The following is a 22,478-nucleotide window of genomic DNA, read 5'->3' as shown; positions in this document are numbered from 1 at the left end:
TTAGCATTTAGGTATCAACTCTCATACGTCATTCTCCATTGTTTGGTGCAGGACAAAAAGGCCTCTCCAAAGGGCATGCCATTCTTGAATTGCCCTCTGCTAAGAGCCGTGACAGCATGTGCTCAATACCATTTACAAAGCACTTCACAAAGGCATAAACATACGCCTTCACCTACATTTATCTCACCTGGACTTCACAATATTTTGTAGAGTCATGATTATCTGCATTTTTACAAAAAAATTGAGTCAAAATTCAAACCCAGGTTTTTAATACTGGACACTTTATTCCCACCACTGAATTACACATACAAAGTTCACACTATGTGGCTTGATATGGAAGGAACGCTGTGTGTTACGTACAAGTATCAGGAAGAAGGAAAAAGTACTTGAAGTCAGTGAGAAATGAACCAATGGGGGTCTCTACAAGGGAACCATGGTAGGAGACCAAAACTGAGAGAGAGAGAGGGCTCAAGAGACAAAACCTACAGCATATGACAAGGAGACTTGAGTTCAATTTTTTTTTTCTCCCATTTATTCACCTTGGGCATGATGGCTTCTTTGAGGCTCAGTCTCCCCATCCGCAAACTGGCCCTCCTCTCTCCTCTCTTACACCACAAAAATTATTATGAGGCTCAAATACTATGTGAACATGCTTGGTAGGCAAGAGAGGCAGGGAAAAAGAGAAAACCCTTTTTAATAAATGAGAAAATGCTTTTTTCAGTTTCTTACACATTTTCATTTATAAAAAGCCCAAATTGGAAAGTATTCAATAGGTTTGTTTTTTTTTAATCAACATAAGTAACTTACAATACAATGTGTATAGGTGACTCTTGGGTTCTTCCCTCTGCTTCTTCATAGACTAGAATTTTCTACTTTTTCAATTCCCATGTGGTTTTCAACATGTAAAATTAATACACAAAGGGGTAGGGAATCTTTTTATCTTCCCATGAAAAAGTGACAAATATATCAGGTGGTTAAAGGACTGCGATTCAAAACAAGATACCATTTTTCGCCCATCGAATGGACAAAACTCAACCAGTTCTATAAAAGGGCTGCCCCAGGGACACCTGAGTGGCTTAGTGGTTGAGCATCTGCCTCTGGCTCAGGGCATGATCCTGGGGTCCTGGGATCGAGTCCCACATCGGGCACCCCGTGGGGAGCCTGCTTCTCTCTCTGCCTGTGTCTCTGCCTCTCTCTCTGTCTCTCATGAATAAACAAATAAAAATTTAAAAATATTAATAAAAAATAAAAGGGTTTCCCCATATGGTGCTGGGGAAAATGAGAGCCATTGGGACTTTCAGAAACAGACATGGCAGTGCCTGTTGAACCTGGACACCCATGCCCTTCGTTCTAGTGACTCCACTTTGGGGAGAAATTTCTACAGAAATAGAAGCCACATTCACCACGGGTCCTGACTGACACATTTTACTCGTCATAGCAAAAACCTAAACAACTCAGTATCCATCAGATGGGGAGTGGTTGGATGAATGACTGCATATTTACATTGTGGAATAATGCTGCCACTGAAAAGAATTTGTTAGATCTATGGATTTGGAGGACTGTCCAAATTTAAATGGAAACGTAAATTATGGAGTAATATGTATCGGACAACTGTTTTCATTAAAAAGGTTGGGAAAGGAAAACGTTTATGTGTATAAGTCTATTTGTAAATATTTGTATAAACACAGATACAGGTGGACAAGGAAAGTGTCCAAACAGTTAACACTAGTTACTTTAGGATAATGGCACTGGAGGGAAAGAAAGGGAGAGAATTAATTTTTGGCTACGCCTCAGTACAGTCTGACTTGTTATAATGAGCCTGTATTGCGTTTGTAATTTGTTTCAAATCCAATTAAGGACGACTCACTTCCTCAGGGAGGAAGATCAAGGGGAGGGGAGATATTAGGAGAATGATGACCCCTGATGTAGTGAAGATGGACAGAAAGTGCTGTTGAAAGTATCCTTCTGGAGATGCCTGGGTGGCTCAGCGGTTGAGCATCTGCCTTCGGCTCAGGTTGTGATCCTGGAGTCCTTGGATGGAGTCCGCATTGGGCTCCCTGCAGGGAGCCTGCTTCTTCCTCTGCCTGTGTCTCTGCCTCTCTCAGTGTCTCTCATTAATAAATAAATAAAATCTTAAAAAAAAAAAAAGAAAAAAGCATCCTTCTGTTTTTAAAATTAAGAGTAGGAAACAAACACTAATATCAAGAAATGCCAGAGTCGAACTTTTTTTTCTCCGGCGGGGGCAGGGGTGGTGGTGGTGGTGGTGGGGCGGCAGGGAGAAAGAGTAATGGGAGAGAAAGACTAAAGGTAAGAAAAGATGATGGAGGGAGAGGGAGAGAGAAGCAAGAAGGGGCAGATAACCCGGGCAGGGGTGTACAGTCACCCAGGGGGAAGTTTTCAAATGACAAACAGGGTTGCAGTGAGCAGAGAAAGGAAGGAGGATGATGTTGGGGATGGAATAGAAGGGTGACCTGGCTCCTTTTCTGACGGTGGGCAGAAAGAGCAAGCCAAGCACTCCCCCGGCACTTTCACAGAAGAAAAACCCTAACTTCACAAAATCTACCCACTAGGAAGACCTGGGTAAAGTTTTTCCCCCAGTTCTACTGACTCACATCTCCATCTTGTGGTCTGTTCAGGACACAGATCTTAGTGTGCGTATGTGTGTGTGTGCGTGCACACTGTGCATGCAAAAGCATCAATACATATGTACGTGTTTATGTATGTATACTCACACATTAAGTATAGTTATATATAACTATATCCATTTATAAGTTTTATGAGCAATGATGTGTTATATGAGCATACATTGTATTACTAATTACTTATTACATATTATATTATATATTTAAGTATATATACATATACAAGTGTACATAGACACAGGTATATATGTACTTATCTGCATGTGTAATATGTTATATAAAAATGTATGTATGTACGGGGATCCCTGGGTGGCGCAGCGGTTTGGCGCCTGCCTTTGGCCCAGGGCGCGATCCTGGAGACCCGGGATCGAATCCCACGTCGGGCTCCGGTGCATGGAGCCTGCTTCTCCCTCTGCCTGTGTCTCTGCCTCTCTCTCTCTCTCTGTGTGTGACTATCATAAAACAAAAAAAAAAAGTGGCACCAGTGGAAATTTAAAAGAAAGTATGAATGTAAGAACAAATAACCAATATTAAGAAGAAATGCTTGAGTTTAAAAAAAATGTATGTACTGTATGTACTGGTACTTACATACATATTTTTAAGTTCAATTAGAACACGTGAACAGAAAAGTCATTAAGTGTACAGCTCAGAGATAATTTGTGAAGTGAGCACCCACAGTTAGTCACTACCCTAGCAAGAAACAAAGTGCTAACAGAACACCCAGGATCTCTCGTGCCCTCTTATGGCTCACTGCTTCCTGCAAAGGGACCCACTTCCCTGATCTGTAATATTGCAATGAAGCTTTGCCTTTACAGGAATGGAATCCTATAGTACGCGCTCATAAGTCAGACTCCTTTTGCTCAATGTGGATGTTTGTTAGATTCATCCATGGTGTGGCATGTAGTTCATTTTTTCTCACTTTCTGGGTAGTATCACTGCATAAATATGCCATCATGTATTTATACAGCCTAGTGTAGGTATTCACTGAGTCGTTTCCAGGTAGGAAGACTAATAACACTGATATAAGCAGTCTTATTCATGCTTTTGCACAGCTCAGTTTTAGGAGATACAGTTTTCCAAAGTGGTTGCAGAATTGAGAGTTTCAGCAGCAGTGTGTGAGAATTCCAGCAGCACTTGACCCGTCTGCCATTTTAATTCCTGCCATTCTGGTAGGTGCAATGGTCTGTTATCATGGTTTTGCTTCACACTTCCCTTATGACTAGTTAAGTTGCACATGTTTTCATATGCTTACCAGCAATTGGGTATCCTCCTTTGTGATGTCCAAATTCTAGTCTTCTGCCTCTTTTTCCTAATGGCTTGTCAGTCATTTTCTTAAATTATAGGAGTTCTTTATATATTCTGGATACAACAACAATCTGGTATCAGATATACGCACTATAAATATGAATTCTCGGGGATCTGGGGGTGGCTCAGCAGTATAGCGCCTGCTTTCGGTCCAGCATGTGATCCTGGAGTCACGGGATCAAATTCCACATTGGGCTTCCTGCATGCAGCCTGCTTCTCCCTCTGCCTGTGTCTCTGCCTCTCTCTCTGTATCTCTCATGAATAAATATAATCTTTAAAAATAAATAAAATAAATATGGTTCTCATTCTGTGGCTTGTCTTTCATGCTTTGATATAAGCAGAATTTCTTATTTCAAGGAAGTCCAACTTATCATGTGTTTCTTTTATGTTTAATGCTCTAAGTATCCTATAAGAAATACTTGCCTGTCCCAAGGTCATAAAGACATTCTTTTATGTTTTCTCCTATGAGTTCTCATTTCACCTTTTGCATTTAGATCTACAATCTTTTTGGAACTGAATTTTATAGACAGTGATGCAGAGGCTGATTCTTTTTCACTCATATGCTTCTCTAGTTGACCTAACATTATTTATTGAAGAGACTATCTTTTCTCTACTACACTGTAGTGTACCTTTGTCATGAGTCAAGTAGCAACGCACATGAACTCTGTATTGTTCCACTGGTTTACTTGCCTATCCTTGTGTCCACATCACAGTGCAGCTTTATGGTAAGTCCTGATAACTGATAACGTGAGCCCTCATGCTTTTTGTTCTTCAAAACTACCTTGGCTTTTCTTGGCTCTTTTAAATGCCATATAAAGTTTAAAATCATCTTCTTAAATGATGAAACTGAAAAAGTGGCTTGGGTGGGGGCACTTGGGTGGCTCAGTGGTTGAGCATCTGCCTTTGGCTCAGGGTGTGATCCCGGGCTCCTGGGATCGAGTCCTGCATCAGGTTCCCTGCACGGAGCCTGTTTCTCCCTCTACCTATGTCTCTGTCTGTCTCTGTGTGTCTCTCATGAATAAATAAAATCTTAAAAAAAAAAAAAAGTGGCTGGGGACTCTGAGTTTGTTCTGAACCTATAGGTGAATCTTGAGAGAGCTGACATCTTTACAAGACTGAGTCCTCCAATCCCTGAACATGGTATATCTTTTAGTTTTTCCTTAATTTCTCTAAACAATGTTATTATAGTTTTGAATGTGGAGGTTTCATACACCTTTCATTTGACTTATTCCTACATATTTCATGTTTTTAATGCTATAACAAATAGCATCTTAAATTTTTTATTTGATATTTCTTTGTCATCCAGCTTTCAAAACCTGTGGAGAAGCTACCATGCTACTGCCTGTGGACAGACTATATTCATTACATCTCACAGGGTATCACTGGGTAGCTTTCTCGACTTGTTCAACAGCATGGAATTGCAATAACTAATATTTATTCACATCTCAAGGTCTTAGATTCACTTGCTTCATCAGTCATCCAAATGGATAATCCTTTTTATACTCAGTATCTATTTGGAAATCGGGCTGCTGGTAGAGTTCCTTTCCTATTCCATGGAGAGGAAAAAAAAAAATCTGGACTAAAATGACTACAGAGATCCATTCAAGTGGTCATCAGTCTTGTGAGTACATACATCACCAAAAAACTTTGAATAGCTTACTCTGTCAAGCTCTGAAATACTTCCAAGACATTTAAAAGTATTAGTTTAAACATTCTGCTTCATAATCTCCAAGTTACCCTATAGAGCTGAAAAGATAATGCAAAGAGTCAAGAGGGCATGTTATACTATAATTCATGTTAAAAATAAAAGAGGCAAGAGGTAGATGGGAGGGGGGTGTGTGTGTGGGCGTGCACCCTTGTATATATGTAGAATCTCCCAGGAAGGACACATAAAAAACTATTATAAGTGGTTGCCTCTGGGGAAGAAATGAGGAACTACACATCTGTTGGAAGTGGGAAGGCACTCCAATTTTCATTGATTACTCTTTTGTACAATCTGTGTGTTTATAACACGATCCACCACTTTCAGATTAGGTTCACATTTTTAAAAATTCTGTCAGTTCCCACAAACTTCTAGAATATCCCAAAGTGTCAACATTTTGGCCTAACCCTTCAACCAAACTGCCTCCTCCACAAAAGGAGTCACAAGAACTACTGTCATATGACATTCTCCATTTTTCTCCCCAAAGAAACACGGTCACTGCACACGCTGCATGACTGCTATTGGACCAGTGGTTAACATAGAAAAAAATGTACTAAGACAATATATATTCCAGACCTTTCAGGTCAGTCCCTACTCCAAATAGTCCCTCTTGTCACATGAAGTATCAGTCCACGCATCAAATTAACCTACTGCATTTCTCCAGATCGTGGAGACAAGGTCAGAAGCTACTACCTCCCAAATGAGAGTTAAACATTACCTAACATAAAATGCATGAGATCATCTGTCTGCAGAAGAAACCAACTCTATGGAACTGCATAAATGCATCACTATAAGAACCATGTTGAACTTCAAAAGCGTATCTCCTAAACCTCTCCAGAGAGCCAGGTGGTAGCGGTAAATATTGCGGCTTCCTTAAAAAGCAAATAGAAGGTTTAAAGTCTAAGTCCCATGTGAACCTAAATAAAATCACCTAGAAGGGCAGTGAACTACCACTTCCCTGGGACTTCAGGAACAGATGTGATAGGAGATGAAGGTCCTTAGTGAGGTCACAGAAGTTAAGAACCTTCCATGTCTGGTGTCAGAAGGTACTTGAAAGATGTAGCAAGTTACTACTGCTGCTGGAAGGGCTGTGGGCAAGGGCTTATGTGGTCACTACAGCTTGCCCACCCAACTCTGCTAAGTCTCTTCTCGCTCCTTATCAGAACCTTGATTCTGTTCAAGGCTCCACTGCTCGGAGAACAAGAGCCCATCCTCAGTCTCAGTTCAGGGATCTGTGTCTCCGGAGCAGACCTAAGCCAGTCATGGCAACTCTGTTCTTCCACGGCTTTTGGCATAACCTGGCATGTGATGCTAGCCCAACTTAGTTCTATTTTGGGCCGGTTTATGGATTGGGAAGCTTCCAGGAACTGTTTCCTTTCTTTTAGAAAACCAACAAATATAACTAGAAATCAACTTTCTGTTGATTCTACAAACATCAGAGCAGTAAGAAAGTAGTTATAATATTAATAGCGTATGAACAGCTTCCATATAACCAAAAATCAAAAAGCATGAGGGCATGAAAAAGTGAATTTGAAACCACCAAAAACATAAAATACCTAAAATTACATTAAACCAGAAACATGTACAGCTCCCTTGAAGATGTTCTAAAAGCCCTGAAAGACAGCTTGACCCGATCGAGACACATCCCATGTTCCTGGAGAGGAAGGTTCAACATTATAAAAGGTTTTAAGATTTAACGGAATGCCAATTTTAAAAATAGTTATTTTTCCCTTTTTAAAAACCAGGTTAGCTGATTCTAGAATTCATGTTTTTAAAAAAAATCAAAACTCTTAAAAAAGAAGTGTAATGACAGGAGGCAAGCCCAATCATGTATTAAAACTTATAATAAAGCCTCGAAAGGAAAGGTGCTAGCACATGAGTGGTCACAGACCCCTAGAATACACCACAAAGTCCAGAAACAGATCCAAATACATATCTACACAGATGTATTATATTAAAGCACATCATCTCAAAATTTGTGAAAATGGATCATTCAATGAAAAACATAGTCAAAAAAATAGGGTAGCCAATTAAGAAAAAAGTGGGATTCATCCTCTTCACCAAATTAAATTCCAAGTAGATTAAGTAAGGTTATAAAATAAAATCATGAGAGTACTAAAAAGAAACAGAGGAGAATTTCCCAATAACCCATGTTCATTACAATTATATACAGTAACTGCATAAAACTCTATTACGAAATAACTATTTTATGGGCACCTGGGTGGCTCAGTCGGTTAAGCATCTGCCTTCAGCTCAGGTCATGATCTCAGGGTCCTGGGATGGAGCCCTGCATCCGGCTCCCTGCTCAGTGGGGCATCTGCTTCTCCCTCTACCTTCTCAACCCCCTGCTTGTGCTTGTTCTCTCTCACGTTTCTCTCTCTCTCTCTCTCTCTCTCTCTCTCTCAAATAAATAAATAAATACATAAATACATAAATACATAAATAAAATATTGGAAAAAAGAGAAATAACTATCTTCATATATTAGACTGGAATAGGAAACCAAAGTTTAATAACACTGTCTCTGGAGCAAACTATGGAAACAGGCACTCACACGAATGGCTAGTGCAAGTCTACACTGGTTCTATGAGAGTTACAAGGTCATATGCCCTCTGATCCAGCCATCCTACTTGTAAGAACCTATGTAGAGGCAGACTTTCCCATGTGTGAACTCCCTTCTGTATAACCACCATCTTTTTGTAGTAGAAAAAAAGTCTATGTATTAAGCACATATGTATTCATATAAAATATATGTGTAACAGACAAGAAACAATACACACATGTGTTAACAGGAAGCTAGTTAAAGAAATTATGCCACATGCATATAATGAAATATTATAAGGCTATGAAAACAAATGACAAAACCTGCCGGTTTGGGAAGCTCTCTAATATATATTCCTTTAGGTAATCGAAAAGTATTGTAGAATGGTATGTACCATTTGTGTAAAAGATGGAGGGAAATAAGGAAACATATTCACATTTGATGGTATATTCCTAAGAGAACTTTGGAAGGATATGGCAACGATTTTTAAGATTGATATTTGTGTCCAGAAGTGGGGAACAGAGCAGGAGGGAGGCTTGTCACCAAATACTGTTAAATGCTTTTTAAATTTCTCAGCCATGTGAATATATTACTTATGCACGTATGCACTCTTTAGCTACTTCCTAGTTCTAGAAAAGTAGATTGCTCATGTGTTAATAACTTTAAGCAACATATGATATAAACCTATGACACTTTAGGAAATCCAGGCATAATCGGATACAAATCATCCTTCTTATAACTCAAGCTTTAATTGGAAATAAAAGTTTCAGTGACTTAAAATGGGGTGCTTTTAATGTAAAATTTAATGTAGATTTTTCTTTTGCCCACCTTGGCTTCTGGATACAGTGACACTGACCTGAAATGCAAGCCGGAAGTATCATACTTTTATTTAACAGCCTCAAAGAGAGAGATCTGGAATCAAATGTAAAGTTCACAAAGAAAATGTGAACATTCCACTATCATCCTTATTATTTTGATTTTAGCAATCAGTCTGCTTATTAATATGCCATTCCTGATACACAGCTACCATCTCGACATCTAAATAACTTCCTATTTCCTATAATCTTCAATATAGTTGGTAGTGTGAGGATTAAAGCTGAGCCAATTAGCCACCCACTACAGCCGAGTTAATCACATAATCTTTGAGATGCTCACCGAGCAGTGGACTATGCAAGGATTTTTTTTTCCTCTCTTGACAGACAAAGATTTAACTAATTGTGAGACTCAGCAATGCTCTCAGATATAAAGGGCTGCAGGATTTTAAATCAGAAGCTGTGTCCCTGCTTTATAAGTCACAGCTTATCTTCTAAGAGACATTGTTACACAGAGGCTTCTTTAACAAGTTTCCAAATGCCCTTAATTAGCCAACCATTGCTTGCTTACACCGCGGTGGTACATCAAGGTTTGATGCTTTCGAATAATGATCGGTAATCCGCAAGGTATAAGGAAGATTCCATCACATGACAGCTCCACATTCAATTGCATGATTGCCACATTAATGTCTGTTTAAGGGAAATGTTAATCCAAACTGAGGTCTGACAATACTCTCCTCTCCTTAATAAGGCCACATTTGAGGAGGAACGGGAGGGGTAGGCTAAGGGTTAGGGAGCGGGCATGAGGGGACCAGGGTCACACAAAGGAAATCAGAAGCGGAGGGAGGGGCAGGGGCTCCACGTGAGTCCCCATCAATCAGGCAAACTGGTCTTGTGCTGTGGCTGCCAGTTATCCTGGGGCTCTGAGATACTGGTGAGCAGATGAACCCCCAAGTTGGCCACAAGAAACACATTGTGGTGGCCGTCTGGCCTCAATGACAAATCCTGCCAGAGAGAGTGTGTCGATCACATTTTTAAGTTCTGTGAAGGCTTTCTGGCCAATGTATTTCTGTAGCTCGTGACCTAAGGCAAAGACATGTGCCGCCGCCCAGCACACCCCCAAGTGACAAAGCACCGCACCTTGCATAAAGAATAACAGAGGTAAACAAAATGCTGGAGGAAATCTAGAGATTGGAGAAGTAGAAAAAAAATGCTAGAGGATCCCAGAACCAGGAAGTGACCATGTGGAGGACTGAGGAGGGCTTTGTGAGCCAGAGGAACTGGCTGGCAGAGAAGGGAATGAGGTTTCTCCAAAGACTGAGCTGAAAGGTCCCTAATGGCCAGTATCATAAATGACTAGGCATTCTGATGGTCAAGAGGCAAGAGGGCAAGCTGAGCTGTGAACCCAAACTCCTTATGTCTACGTCTGAATTCAGATCCTCAGAAGGCTAGTGAGAGAATTATGAGCGTACGAGAAGTTGGGGAGGGCCAGACAGGCCTCAAGTGTGGGGGTTAGGGGTACAGAGGGCAAAAATAACACCCTGACGTGGGCAGGTGAGTGGACTCAAAGACCGGAGACTCTGACTTCTAAGCTAAGACAATCTACTTCTAGCAATTGACTTCAACATTCATTCATTCGCTCACCATACACTTATTTCCTGTCCCTGATGAGTCTGCAGTGATGCTATCATTTCTGCCAAGCTGAGGGAACAGTGTCGTTGGAGCGTCCATTTCACGGCCCAGAAGCAGATTTCCCAGGGATTTTCCTACATAGTATTTGAGAATGCTCTCATCTAGCATGCATCCTCTCTCATTGATCAGATTCTCCTGGAATGTCTGTAAAGCCTCGCAATTTCGAGACTGAGTTCTGGGCTGAACTGTGTCCCCACAAAAATTCCGATGCTGAAATGCGGACCTCTAGTACACAGCTCAGGACACAATGATATCTGGAGACAGGTTCTTTAGAGAGGTAATTAGATTAAAATGAGGTCATAGGGTGAGCCATAATCTAGTATGGCTGGCACCCTGAAAGGGAATTTGGATGCTGACACACAGAGAAATGACCATATGAAGTCAGCCATTTACAAGGAGAGGAGAGGAGAGGCTTACAGCAGACTCTCCGTCATGGCCCCAGAAGGAACAACCAGAGGAGAGGCCTACAGCAGACTCTCCGTCATGGCCCCAGAAGGAACAACCCAGGGACACATGTGTGGCTCAGTGGTTGAGCATCTGCCTTTGGCTCAAGTCATGATATTGGGGTCCTGGGATCGAGTCCCACATCGGGGTCCCCACAGGGAGCCTGCTTCTCCCTCTGCCTGTGTCTGTGCCTCTCTCTGTGCCTCTCATGAAAAGAAAAAAAAAAAAAGTCTTAAAAAAAAAAAAAACACCCAAAAACCTATTGTTGGCCAGACTACTAACTCAACCCCGCAAGTACATGATCCTGACACCTGTAAGCCTCTTTTTTTACTTTTTATTTATAAGCCTCTTGTGTGACTCTGATACGAAGTGCTGCTGTTAGGAACAGAGGATATAGAGCCGTTGTTTCTCAAATGGTAAGGTACATTCAGATCACCCAGAGATCTTGTTAAAATGCAGATTCAGGGGCACGTGGCTGGCTCAGTGGGTAGAACACATGACTCAACATCACTGTCCTGAGTTCAAGCCTATTAAAAATAATTTTTATTTTTTTATTTTTTTAATTTATTATTATTATTATTTTTTTAATTAGTTTATTTTTTTAATTTTTATTTATTTATGATAGGCACACAGTGAGAGAGAGAGAGGCAGAGACACAGGCAGAGGGAGAAGCAGGCTCCATGCACCGGGAGCCTGACGTGGGATTTGATCCTGGGTCTCCAGGATCGCGCCCTGGGCCAAAGGCAGGCGCTAAACCGCTGCGCCACCCAGGGATCCCTATTATTATTTTTTTTTAATGCAGATTCAGAGACGCCTGGGTGGCTCAGTGGTTGAACGTCTGCCTTTGGCTCAGGTCATGATCCTGGGGTCCTAGGATCGACTCCTGCATCAGGTTCCCCGCAGGGAGCCTGCTTCTCCGTCTGCCTGTGTCTCTGCCCCTTTCTGTCTCTCATGAATAAATAAATAAAAGTCTTAAAAAACAAAAACAGATTCAGGAGGTTTGGGGGCAGGGTCCAAGAATCTAACTTGGACTTCTAACACACCTCTAACACACTCCCAGGTGGCAATGACGCTTGTGCACAGGTTACATTTTAAATAACAAGGATATGGAGATGATCACAGGAGAGAAGACAAGTAACAAGCAAGAGGGGACTAAAATACCCACAAAACCTACAAAGACCTCGCACATAAAGTAGCCTCTTCAGCTTTTGTAAATGACACCATGTAGAGCACTAAGCAGAGCTGGGCACATGACATACTCTTGTCGGGAATGGGGTAGGTAACTATTACTGTCCATCACTGTCACCACCTCCATGACCACAAAGCAGAGGTATGTAGATGCACCCCCCTCCCTACTGCCTCTCCACTTGGCTCTGCCACCTGACTGTGCCTCTGTTCACTGTCTGGACTATAAAGATCTCTTCCTTCCGGGTAAAGGCCCTTCCTGACAGGTGGCACCAACTCTACACTACAGATTTCCTTGCTCATGTGCTCCATGTCACCAGCTCTGGACCACCACCTTCATCCACCACACACGGGCAGAGAGACAGCCACCCCAACCCCAGGCTTCTTACAAACCCTGCCTGGGACACAACTCCTCCCTCCCTGGCTTTACTTCTCCATTGAAACGACTTAAGATTTCATTTAGCTTCCTATCTTTCATAATCTCTTTCTAAAAACCCAGGATCAGGGGCACCTGGGTGGCTCAGTGGTTGAGCATCTGCCTTTGGCTCAGGGTGTGATCCTGGGGTCCTGGGATCCAGTCCCATGTTGGTTTCTCAGCAGGAAGCCAGCTTCTCCCTCTGCCTGTGTCTCTGCCCCTCTCTCTATGCCTCTCATGAATAAATAAATAAAATCTTAAAAAAAATAAAAACACAAAAACCCAGGATCACATGCTCCTGAGAAGTCTGGGGCCCAAAGGAAACTGCTGCATCCTTGCCCCAGGGCAATGGTCTGCAATCCTGGCTGCCTACCAGACTCACCTGGGATCCTCCATGCACCCCCCTTTCCCCCATTTAATTGTTTGAGGTGGGGCCTGGCAATATGTGGCCAAAGGTCAAAAACCATTGCTCTTGGGGAAAAGCCATGTTATTCCTGACCAAGAACTCAGCAGAAACAAGCTCCTCTCCAGAGTGAAAGCATCAGACCCCGTGGGGAAGAAGGAGAGAAGTGAGTTTCTACCCTAAAGTCCTGTCCTTCTGTGATGGTTCCCACGATGACCTTACAGGAGTTCTGGAAGCAGGGGGAGGCCAGTTCTAAAGATGTAACCATACAGGGTTTGTTAACCCCAACCCTGGAACGCCGGACCACTTCTCCGGGCCTTCCAACAGAGCTTGGTGCAGAACAGCAATCAACTGCATGGCCTGTGAATCACTCAGGGGCACAGCAGGAGCAAGAATCCTGCCCCATTCCCCTACCTTCATGAGCCATGGATGACACATCTTACTAGGACACACTTTTCCAAAGTGCCAGTGGGGGGGAAAAAAAAAAACAAAAAAAAAAACACCTAATGTCCCCACACAGATGAGTACCTGGCTTCAGGAGTTTAAAAGACAGCTAAGATAGCAGAAAGCAACTCAAGGATGCAAAGGAGATTTGCTGATTTTGTCTGTACTCTCCCCAAACATTCACCCCTCAAGATGAGATGCAGCTCAACACACCCGATTTCCTAAATCTCGAAAATTAAAAAACACTAAGTTGAAAGAAAATGATAGTCAAACACTATAAATGAGCTGGATCTATTTTACTAGTTGAGTTAGACCATTCAGGAAACAAATCTGTAATCTCTGCAAACACATCTTCACCCACCACATAATCCCTGTAAATGAAAAGGCCCTACCTGATGAGATCCGGTTCTGCACCCTCGTTCTTAAAAGATGCCACAAGCAGTCTCTCTCGAGTTACGAGTTCATCCAGGAGGTTCTGTCTTCGGTCTCCTTCAAGCTGTGTGCTGCAGGCAGCTAGTTAAGGTCCCAACAGTGGCTGGATTACCTCAGTTTACCTATTCTGTTATGCAGTGAGCTCTCCCAGCCAGCTATGACCCAGTACAGACACTAAGCAATATTGGCCAGAAGAGATCTCAGCTGTTCTGCTTCTGCTCCTGCTCTGACCTTCGACATCACAGATCTTCCAACTCAATGACCTTGACAGACTCAACCACTGAGAAATACAGGAGGTAGAAATTATCTTCCTCCCAGCGACCAACACTGAAATGATTATTCCTATCAGCAGAGCCATCTGACTCAGGGAGTCCTCAGGTTTTAAGTTCTAGGAGGCAGTGTTCAAGGGTGTTCTCCTAGACAGGAGTACCCTAAGATACTCTGTAAAAAAAGGAAAGAGGTTGGGCAGCCCCAGTGGCGCAGCGGTTTAACGCCGCCTGCAGCCCAGGGCGTGATCCTGGAGACCCGGGATCGAGTCCCACATCGGGCTCCCTGCATGGTGCCTGCTTCTCCCTCTGCCTGTGTCTCTGCCTCTCTCTCTCTAGCTGTGTCTCTATGAATAAATAAATAAAATCTTTAAAAAAAAAAAAAAAAAGGAAAGAGGTTTTCTATGCTGCCTTCTTTCTTCCTATTAACACACTGGGAATAGATCCTGCAAAGTGCTACTCTGTGCGACACATTTGATCTAAAAGCAGCTCCCATCAGCTCAATATTTAAATACACGGCATGATATTTAAAGACAATTACAAAAAAAGAATCGGATTTCAATGTGTTATTCTAGTAAGCAGTGAAACCAGGAGTCTGAAGCCGAAAGTCTTGTTTTGACCACTATTTATGACCTTGAACCACCTTTTTCGATCTGTTTCCTCAGATGCAATACCAGATAATAGATTATTTCTAACACCTTTTCCAGCACAATTCATGAGTTATGGCAAAGAAATAAATCTGGGCTAAATCCAGTTTTTTTTTTATACTAGCTTCCTTGAAGCAAGCTAAGCAAGTTCTTCTAGGCTTAGGGAATGTGTGTGCGTGCTTGCATGTTTAAAAACAAAATAAAATGTTCAGGGAGAAAATTTCTGCCATGAAAGAACAAGGGGATAGGAGCCTGGGTGAATCTGTTGGTTGAGTGTCTGCCTTCAGCTCAGGTCATGATCCCAGGGTCCTGGGATTGAGCCTTGAATCAGGCTCCATGCTCAGCGAGGAGTCTGCTTCTCCTGTTTCTCCCTCTGCCTTTCCCTTGCTTGTTCTCTCTCAAATAAAAAAATAAAATCTTAAAAAAAAAAAGTGGAGAAAGCTAACCAACACTTCTGAAAGAACATCTCTGACACAAGACACAAGAGAGTAAGTACAGAAATAAGCCACCTCAGCACAGTGGATTTTATCTGGCTTTGAGTTTTTATTAGATGGCTTTTGTTTTATTGGACATGAAACTCTGGTAACGTAGTCACCCGGGGCACAGTCCTAGTTCTGGTAACGGTAAGATGTTAGTGAGACTCCTACTTTATTTATTTATTTATTTATTTATTTATTTATTTATTTATTTATTTGGCTCCTACTTTAAATTCAGAGACACTTCTCTATTTAAGAGATGGCATGAAACACTGTATGTAGGCCCAAAAATATTTCCAAGAAATTGGCAAAATCAAGTAGGAGCATCACCATTTCCTGGAGGAGGCAGGGGACCATGGCCTGGGGATCTACAATTTCTGGTGCTAATTGTGAATAGAAAGAGCTAGCTTGCAAGTAAAATAATAATAATTTTTAAAAATCCATTAAAAAAGTTCTCCAGGGATCCCTGGGTGGTGCAGCAGTTTGGCGCCTGCCTTTGGCCCAGGGCGCGATCCTGGAGACCCGGGATCAAATCCCACGTCGGGCTCCCGGTGCATGGAGCCTGCTTCTGCCTATGTCTCTGCCTCTCTCTCTCTCTCTCTGTGACTATCATAAATAAATAAAAATTAAAAAAAAAAAAAAAGTTCTCCAGTAACAGACAGTAGTTAATAAAATCACAAATCCCCAAACCAATGTAGTTTAGCAGGGTCAGTGGCTTCAGATATTAAAATAAGTCAATAGATTGTCTCAACATTCCAGAATGCCATGCTCTTCCCAAAGCCCTCTTGGTAACCATAAACTAGCCACTGCAGCTAAGAAACAGCGGGCTGGGTGCGTGGGTGGCTCAGTTAGTTGAGTGTCAGGCTCTTGGGTTTCACTCAGGTCATGATCTCAGGGTCGTGAGATTGAGCCCTGTGTTGGCCTCTGCCCTCACAAAGAGTTTGCTCAAGATTCTCTCTCTCCCTCTGCCCCTTCCTTTCTCTCTCTCAAATAAATTTGAAAATCATAAAAAAAAAGAAAGAAAGGAAGGAAGAAAGAAAGAGGGGGCTGAAGTACTTCATCTGGACAAAAAAAAGTCCAAATATTTGCCTTTTGATGGATGCCATAGAAAGGATAGGTATCAATGTGTTTCCATTAGTGGCAAATTGTCAACAGAGCAGAAGGTTTTTCTTCTACCTAAGAGAAGGTCATGGGTCGGGAGGTTGGGGGGAATAGAAGCTCTCAGAAGCTATGGCATGAATTATACAGGACAAAATGGGAATTTTACTTTGTGGAAAGTATTAGTTATATCACAATACTAACTTGCCTAGTCCTGTGTTCTGCATTCCACCAACTCTGGCAACCTGTGGTTTTCAGTGTCCAGCCACCCAAGCAAACATAAGCTGAACTACAATCCATTCTTACAATTAAGCATAGATTTCACTGGCTCAGAGATTTAAAGGTTAAAAAAATAAAATCACAAAAGTATCATCAGGGAAGACAAAGGGTAACTTTTTATAATTCTTGGGATAAGAGAAATCTTTCCCATCAAATTGAAAATGTATAGACCACGAAGGAAAAGACCAATGTGACTATATAGAACTTTTTAAGTATCAGCAAAATGAATATATATATGACAAATTAATAGTGACAAATGAAAAGAAAGAGGCAAAAACATTACAGAGCACAGAAAAAAGAACCCCTAATAATAATGGAAAAACATTCAGTTTTTACATTAGTAAAAGAAATGCAAACAGAAACATACTATCCCCTTCATGTATCAGATTAGGAAGTGTGACCAGGAAGTTCTGGAAAGGGTAGAGGAAGCAGGCACTCTGTGACAAAAACAAGCTCAGCCAATTGCCAGACTGCCTTCTAAATGGCAAAATTTAGAAAGCACAATCTTACAACAGGTCCTTGTCCTGCAGATACATCACACATCTACACCAAGGCTTAGGAACAGACATGTTCACTACAGCCAAATAGCAAAAACATCCTGATGTCCACCAAATAAGAATTAGCACAACTCCACAGTGGAAATGTTTTGCAGCCTAAAAGAAAAAAAAAAGGAGAAAAAAGAGTGGCAACACTCTTAATGGACCGGCGATAATAATTAACATACCCGAGCACTTACTAAGTACTTGACGTGGATTATCTGATAGGATATCATTTCTAAAACATAGTGTTAAAATGAAATAAAAGAAAAAGCAGCCAAGAGCTAAACAGTGAATGGTGTGCTCCCACTGCATTTAAAAAACACTCAGCTGGACACACGTATGTTTGTATGTATACACAGAACATATCTGGAAGGATACGAAACAACTGCCACTAAGGAGGGAGCATTGGGGATTTGGGGTGTGAGGGACCCTTACTTTTCAGGTGTTTTGTATGGTGTGCCTATCATAATGCTAATTAATAAAATCACAAGTTTCAAAACCAAATGGATGGTGTGACCCCTTTATGTAGTCAAAATGAAATTTATATCTACATGCACACCTAGTTACGCAAGCCTAGGAAAGCCTGGGATGACAGGTGCCCACCATCCACACTGTGAACCCTGAAAGAGGTGGAGATGGTGGGGATGAAGTAGAGAGAGAGGCGAGGCGCTGGCCAAAACCAATCATAAGCATATAGGTAGAAGGTGCTTTTATAATAGCAACAGGGAAAGACAGGTGCTCAAATTTAACAGACGCCAGTTACAGGATTAAAGGCTCCTGAGGATAGACTTTATTAAATAACATCAGTTTCAAGAGCGGTAAAGCTTGGTGATTGTGTTTTGTAGGTTAGAGCTGAAGAACAGAATCACAGTTACTGCTACATGAATCCTTAGTGTTCCCCAGAGCCAGGTAGGGTTCCCCTGGTTCTCGCCACCAGGAGCATGGCCCAGTGTGGCTGTCACCTGGCTGATTACTGACAACATCAGGCTGGAGCCCAGCTCTGTCTGCTTCAAGTCAGGGCTTTCCCACCAAGACGAGCTGGCATTGACCCCCAAACCTTCAGGGGGCTTCTGCACCCTGGGGCTCCCAGGACTATCCACTTGGCCTCTGCACAGCATCCTGTTAAAATCAACATCAGAACCAGTAATACCAACACAGAATTTTCCCAGAGACGCCCTGCTAATCTGGGAAAACTGGAAAATTAACCAATTAGGAACGCCCTCCTCCTTGTTTGATTTGTATTTTAATCTACTGGGAGGATGTGGTATAGGAGATGGGGGGAGAGGAGCAAAAGGAGAAATCACAGATTAACAGCCCTTCTGCCCAGCACACTCATCATTTGAGGAGTTGTTCCTAACAAGAGATCGTAGAATCATCTAAGCAAGGATCCTACTACGTGTATGTGGACTGATGGCTGGCTTTACATATAAAGCCAAGTGATAGGGATGTAAGGTTGTACATGAAATGGGATGCTGATTTCATATTACCAGTAACTTGCTACCAGTGCGCTTCAGGCCAGCTTCCCTGCTCAAACTTGACAAGCCCTGGGAATCTATGAGGAAGTGGAAGGAAGATACTGCTGGTCCCACAGGATGCCCCACTCCCCATTCCAGCTCCTGGATTTTCTCTTTAGTTGGTAGAAGGCTTAAGAATTTTGGCAAGCCTTGCTTGTGAATTAATCACGCTGTAGAAGGAAGAAGTTTGCAGATACACTGATTTCTTTTTTGGTGCCCTAAGAGCTGTGACAAGACAGTTTAAAGGGGCACCTGGGTGGCTCAGTGGTTAAACATCTGCCTTCAGCTGCCTTCATAATCCCAGGGTCCCGGGATTGAGTCCTACATTGGGCTCCCTGCAGGGAGCCTGCTTCTCCCTCTGTCTGTGTCTCTGCCTCTCTGTCTCTCTCATGAATAAATAAAATCTTAAAAAAAAAAAAATAGATAGTTGAGGGTCCTAGAGGCTAAACTTTGCTAGCTCACATGCATCTCATCCTTTTTTTTTTTTAAGTTAACAAACTCTTCTGAATATTTATTATATACCAGGCCAACCCTTTACCTTCCTCAGAGCACTGATCTCATTTTGCAAGCCCTATTTTAATACATTATCTATGTGCCTTGCTATAATCTCTTTACACGATGAGCAACTCCAGAAGGACTATCTGTAAATTCTCCCTGTTAGCTGGAATCTTTACAATAGGGACAAAATAATAAGTAGCAGGTCAGGTATACTTTTATTATCCCTCTTTCCGGATGGGAAAAAAAAAACCCCACCAAGGCACAAAGAGGTTAGGTAATTTGTCCAAGGTTAGTAAATGTTGAAAGCAACCAAGTATTCAACACCTGCCAGTAGGAGAGGCTAGTCCTGTGAGATGCTTTAAATTGACTTCCTCCAGCTTTTAAAACAACCTTGCAATGTAACTTTTTTTTCTAATTCCTACTCAAGATAATGAAATGAAGGTCCAGAAAGGCTAAATTGCTTGAGAAGTGGCAGAGCTAGTCCTCAATCTCAGGTCTGTCTGCTTCCAAAGTCAGTGCTGTTCCCACCATACCAATGGACTTCGTGGAAGCAGAAATACTTCCCAACAAATTGGGGCTGGTGGGAGACTTACATCAAGTTACTAATTATACATTGTGCCAGGTATGGATATTCAGAAAACAAAACAAAACAAAACAAGAAACCACAGCAGGCAGGAGCGCCTGGGTGGCTCAGTTGGCTATGCATCTGCCTTCAGCTCAGGTCATGATCTCAGGGTCCTGGGATGGAGCCCCACATTGGGCTCCCTGCTTAGTGGGGAGTCTGCTTCTCCTTCTCCCTCTTTGATCTCTCTGGCTCTCTCTCTAAAATAAAAATTAAAAAAAAGAAAAAAAAAACAAAACCACAGCAAGCAAAACTACCATCTACTTTTACTACCGTGGTAACAAAGAAAGATCTTAGCATGGAAAGCTAGAAAGAATGTAGCAAGACTATAAATCAAAAAATCCCTACCGACATCAACAGTCTTGTCCCTACTTCCTCACCATACGAAGTCCCAATGAAAACTGTCATGTATAAGTACCATGCTTGAGAACCCATTTGAGCTTCACTGGAGCCACGAGGGGCTCTCTCTGAAGTCTATTTGGTTAGCCCCCCAACATCTGCATTCGTTTGGTTTGTTACCGAATGCAGATGGCTGCATCTGCCTATCCACCTGTCTACCTATCTTTTCTCCCCCTGCAAAAGAGAAAGGGGAAGAAAAGTTATTTATAGTTTTAAAGATCATTTCTATGGGACATCTCCCAAGACACCAAAGTATCTTTTTATATTGAACCCCTTTGTAAAGAGATTTTTAAAAAATCTCCTTAAAGTAGTAAAGGTGCTGCCTTTGAGAACCCAACAAAAAGATGAGCTTCACATAAGGCCAATTCAAGAATAATTTTACTACTACCTGACATTGCACATGCAGCCTCCCATGGCCCACAACTTTGCTCAACCAGCGAAGCAATTAACAACTGCTGTCACCAAGAAACATGGTGAATAGAAATTAATGTTTTTCAGCAATTTTAAACTCTGGCTGCAGGACTTTGGTTTATGAATTGCTAACTAACCAATTCAAAAGCACAGAACTTTCATTTTAACTTCACATTTATTCTTGCCAGGAGAAAATACTTTTCCAAGAAAGAGCAATAACATCTTATGCCTTCACTCCATGAGTTTAATTGTTTGGGAGGCATTTTCCTAGGACTTATCTTTCTGGCAATCCCTAGTGTTCTTTGGAAAACTGCACAAATACATAAATTTACTGAGTAAAGTGCCGTAAACTCTCAACTACCCAACACAGTAAGGAAATGTGGTATTCAAATATTCACATTAAAAAAGTCACCCAACATTAGTTATGCCTTAAAAAAAAAAAAAAAAAAGGATTAAACAGTCACTCTGTTGGCGATTTACGGACAAAAATTTTTCTAAGAATTACAACATCATAAAGCATACCTAATAAACCACAGTGAACAGTGTTTAATCTTTCTGATGATTAAGGAGGGTCTTGAGGATTTGCATTATAAACAGGATTTGTCTTGGCTCTAGAGTAACATGCCAATTATTAGGGAATTCTAGTTGAAGACATGCCAGGTGACAGATGACTGTATTATTTCTACTAAAGTAAGATTCAGCTTTTAAACAACTGGCTTCGGGGCCAGACAGCCCTGACTCTGTGTCCAAGCTCTACCATTTCCCAGCTGTGGAGTCTGGGGCAAGTTACTCCAGCCCTCGGATTCCTCTCTGTGTAAAATACTCCTCTGCTGGGATGCTGGATTCTTTTTCCAGCTCCATCTGTGACTTGGGGTGCAAAGGTTGACCTGGCCTCAATACCTTTTTTTGTAAAGAAAATAAGGAACCATCAACGCAAATAGCTCTCTGATACAGAGAGGATAAATACAAGAGAGGATAAATCCGGAGGATAACTGCCATAGAATTATGTAAAATAGTTGGGTAGGAGAAGGTCAAGGGAATTAAAAAGAGGCTTCATAATGGAGAAACTACCTCCTTTCCATTCCATCAAAAGAAATGGTCTCCCTGAAAACGCAGAGGTATTGAGCGCCCCCTTGGGGCGGGTGACCAGAAATTCCATCCTTAGCATGGGTTGCACTTCTAGTAGAAAGACCCAATTGTTTGAAAAAAAGACTTAAGAGTTTAAAGAATGCTGTTATCGTCCAGCTGAGTTTCTGCTTTATCCTACAAAATTCTACATTATCCACAGTAATGTCCTTAAATATTTTCATAATGTGTTTAATAACTCTGTTCAATACTTTTAAATATTTTTATATATTTTTCGTGCTTCATTCAGCAAATTCTGAGATGACCACAAAACCAAAGTCTGTGAGATTTCAAAAGATGGTCAGGCTGAAAGCATTCAGAACAAAGTCAATTATTACTGCCACATGCTCCTCTGTAACTAATAACGAGCAGAAGTTACCAATAGAAAAAAGTAAGAGTTCTTAATTTGTTTCCTTTTTACCCTCTAGTTTAACACATAAATATTATAAGATGAATAATCATGTTACCTTAATGGAAGGTTAGCAAATACACAGTTGTTAATATTACATCCTGAAAGGACTATTTAGTTACCTTCCTTACATATGTGCTTTAGGTAACAAGAAAATGAGTGTGTCTATCTGGACCTCA

At 41.6% G+C, this 22,478-nt stretch overlaps 1 protein-coding gene and 1 long non-coding RNA gene across 10 annotated transcripts in view; both read right to left on the bottom strand.

Annotated features, from left to right (window-relative positions):
* Positions 1–22,478, bottom strand: part of STX8 (syntaxin 8) — a 255,907-nt gene that overhangs the window by 220,024 nt on the left and 13,405 nt on the right. For 5 of the 9 annotated variants that reach the window (XM_072821146.1, XM_072821148.1, XM_072821147.1 and 2 more), the window contains exon 4: positions 13,977–14,087. The exons of the other annotated variants lie outside the window; for them this stretch is intronic. In XM_072821146.1, coding sequence (XP_072677247.1) covers positions 13,977–14,087 — 111 coding nt within the window. The remainder of the gene's footprint in view (positions 1–13,976; positions 14,088–22,478) is intronic. 9 annotated transcript variants of the gene reach the window in all.
* On the bottom strand, positions 265–8,009 carry LOC140630633 (uncharacterized). The gene is made up of 2 exons (XR_012028400.1): positions 3,895–8,009; positions 265–2,132 (listed from the first exon to the last, which is right to left on the bottom strand). It is a non-coding gene; the product is annotated as an uncharacterized lncRNA (long non-coding RNA).

This window comes from Canis lupus, chromosome 3 (genome assembly GCF_048164855.1).
Source record: "Canis lupus baileyi chromosome 3, mCanLup2.hap1, whole genome shotgun sequence".
Lineage (NCBI taxonomy): Eukaryota > Metazoa > Chordata > Mammalia > Carnivora > Canidae > Canis > Canis lupus.
This window is presented reverse-complemented; position numbering and strand designations above follow the sequence as displayed.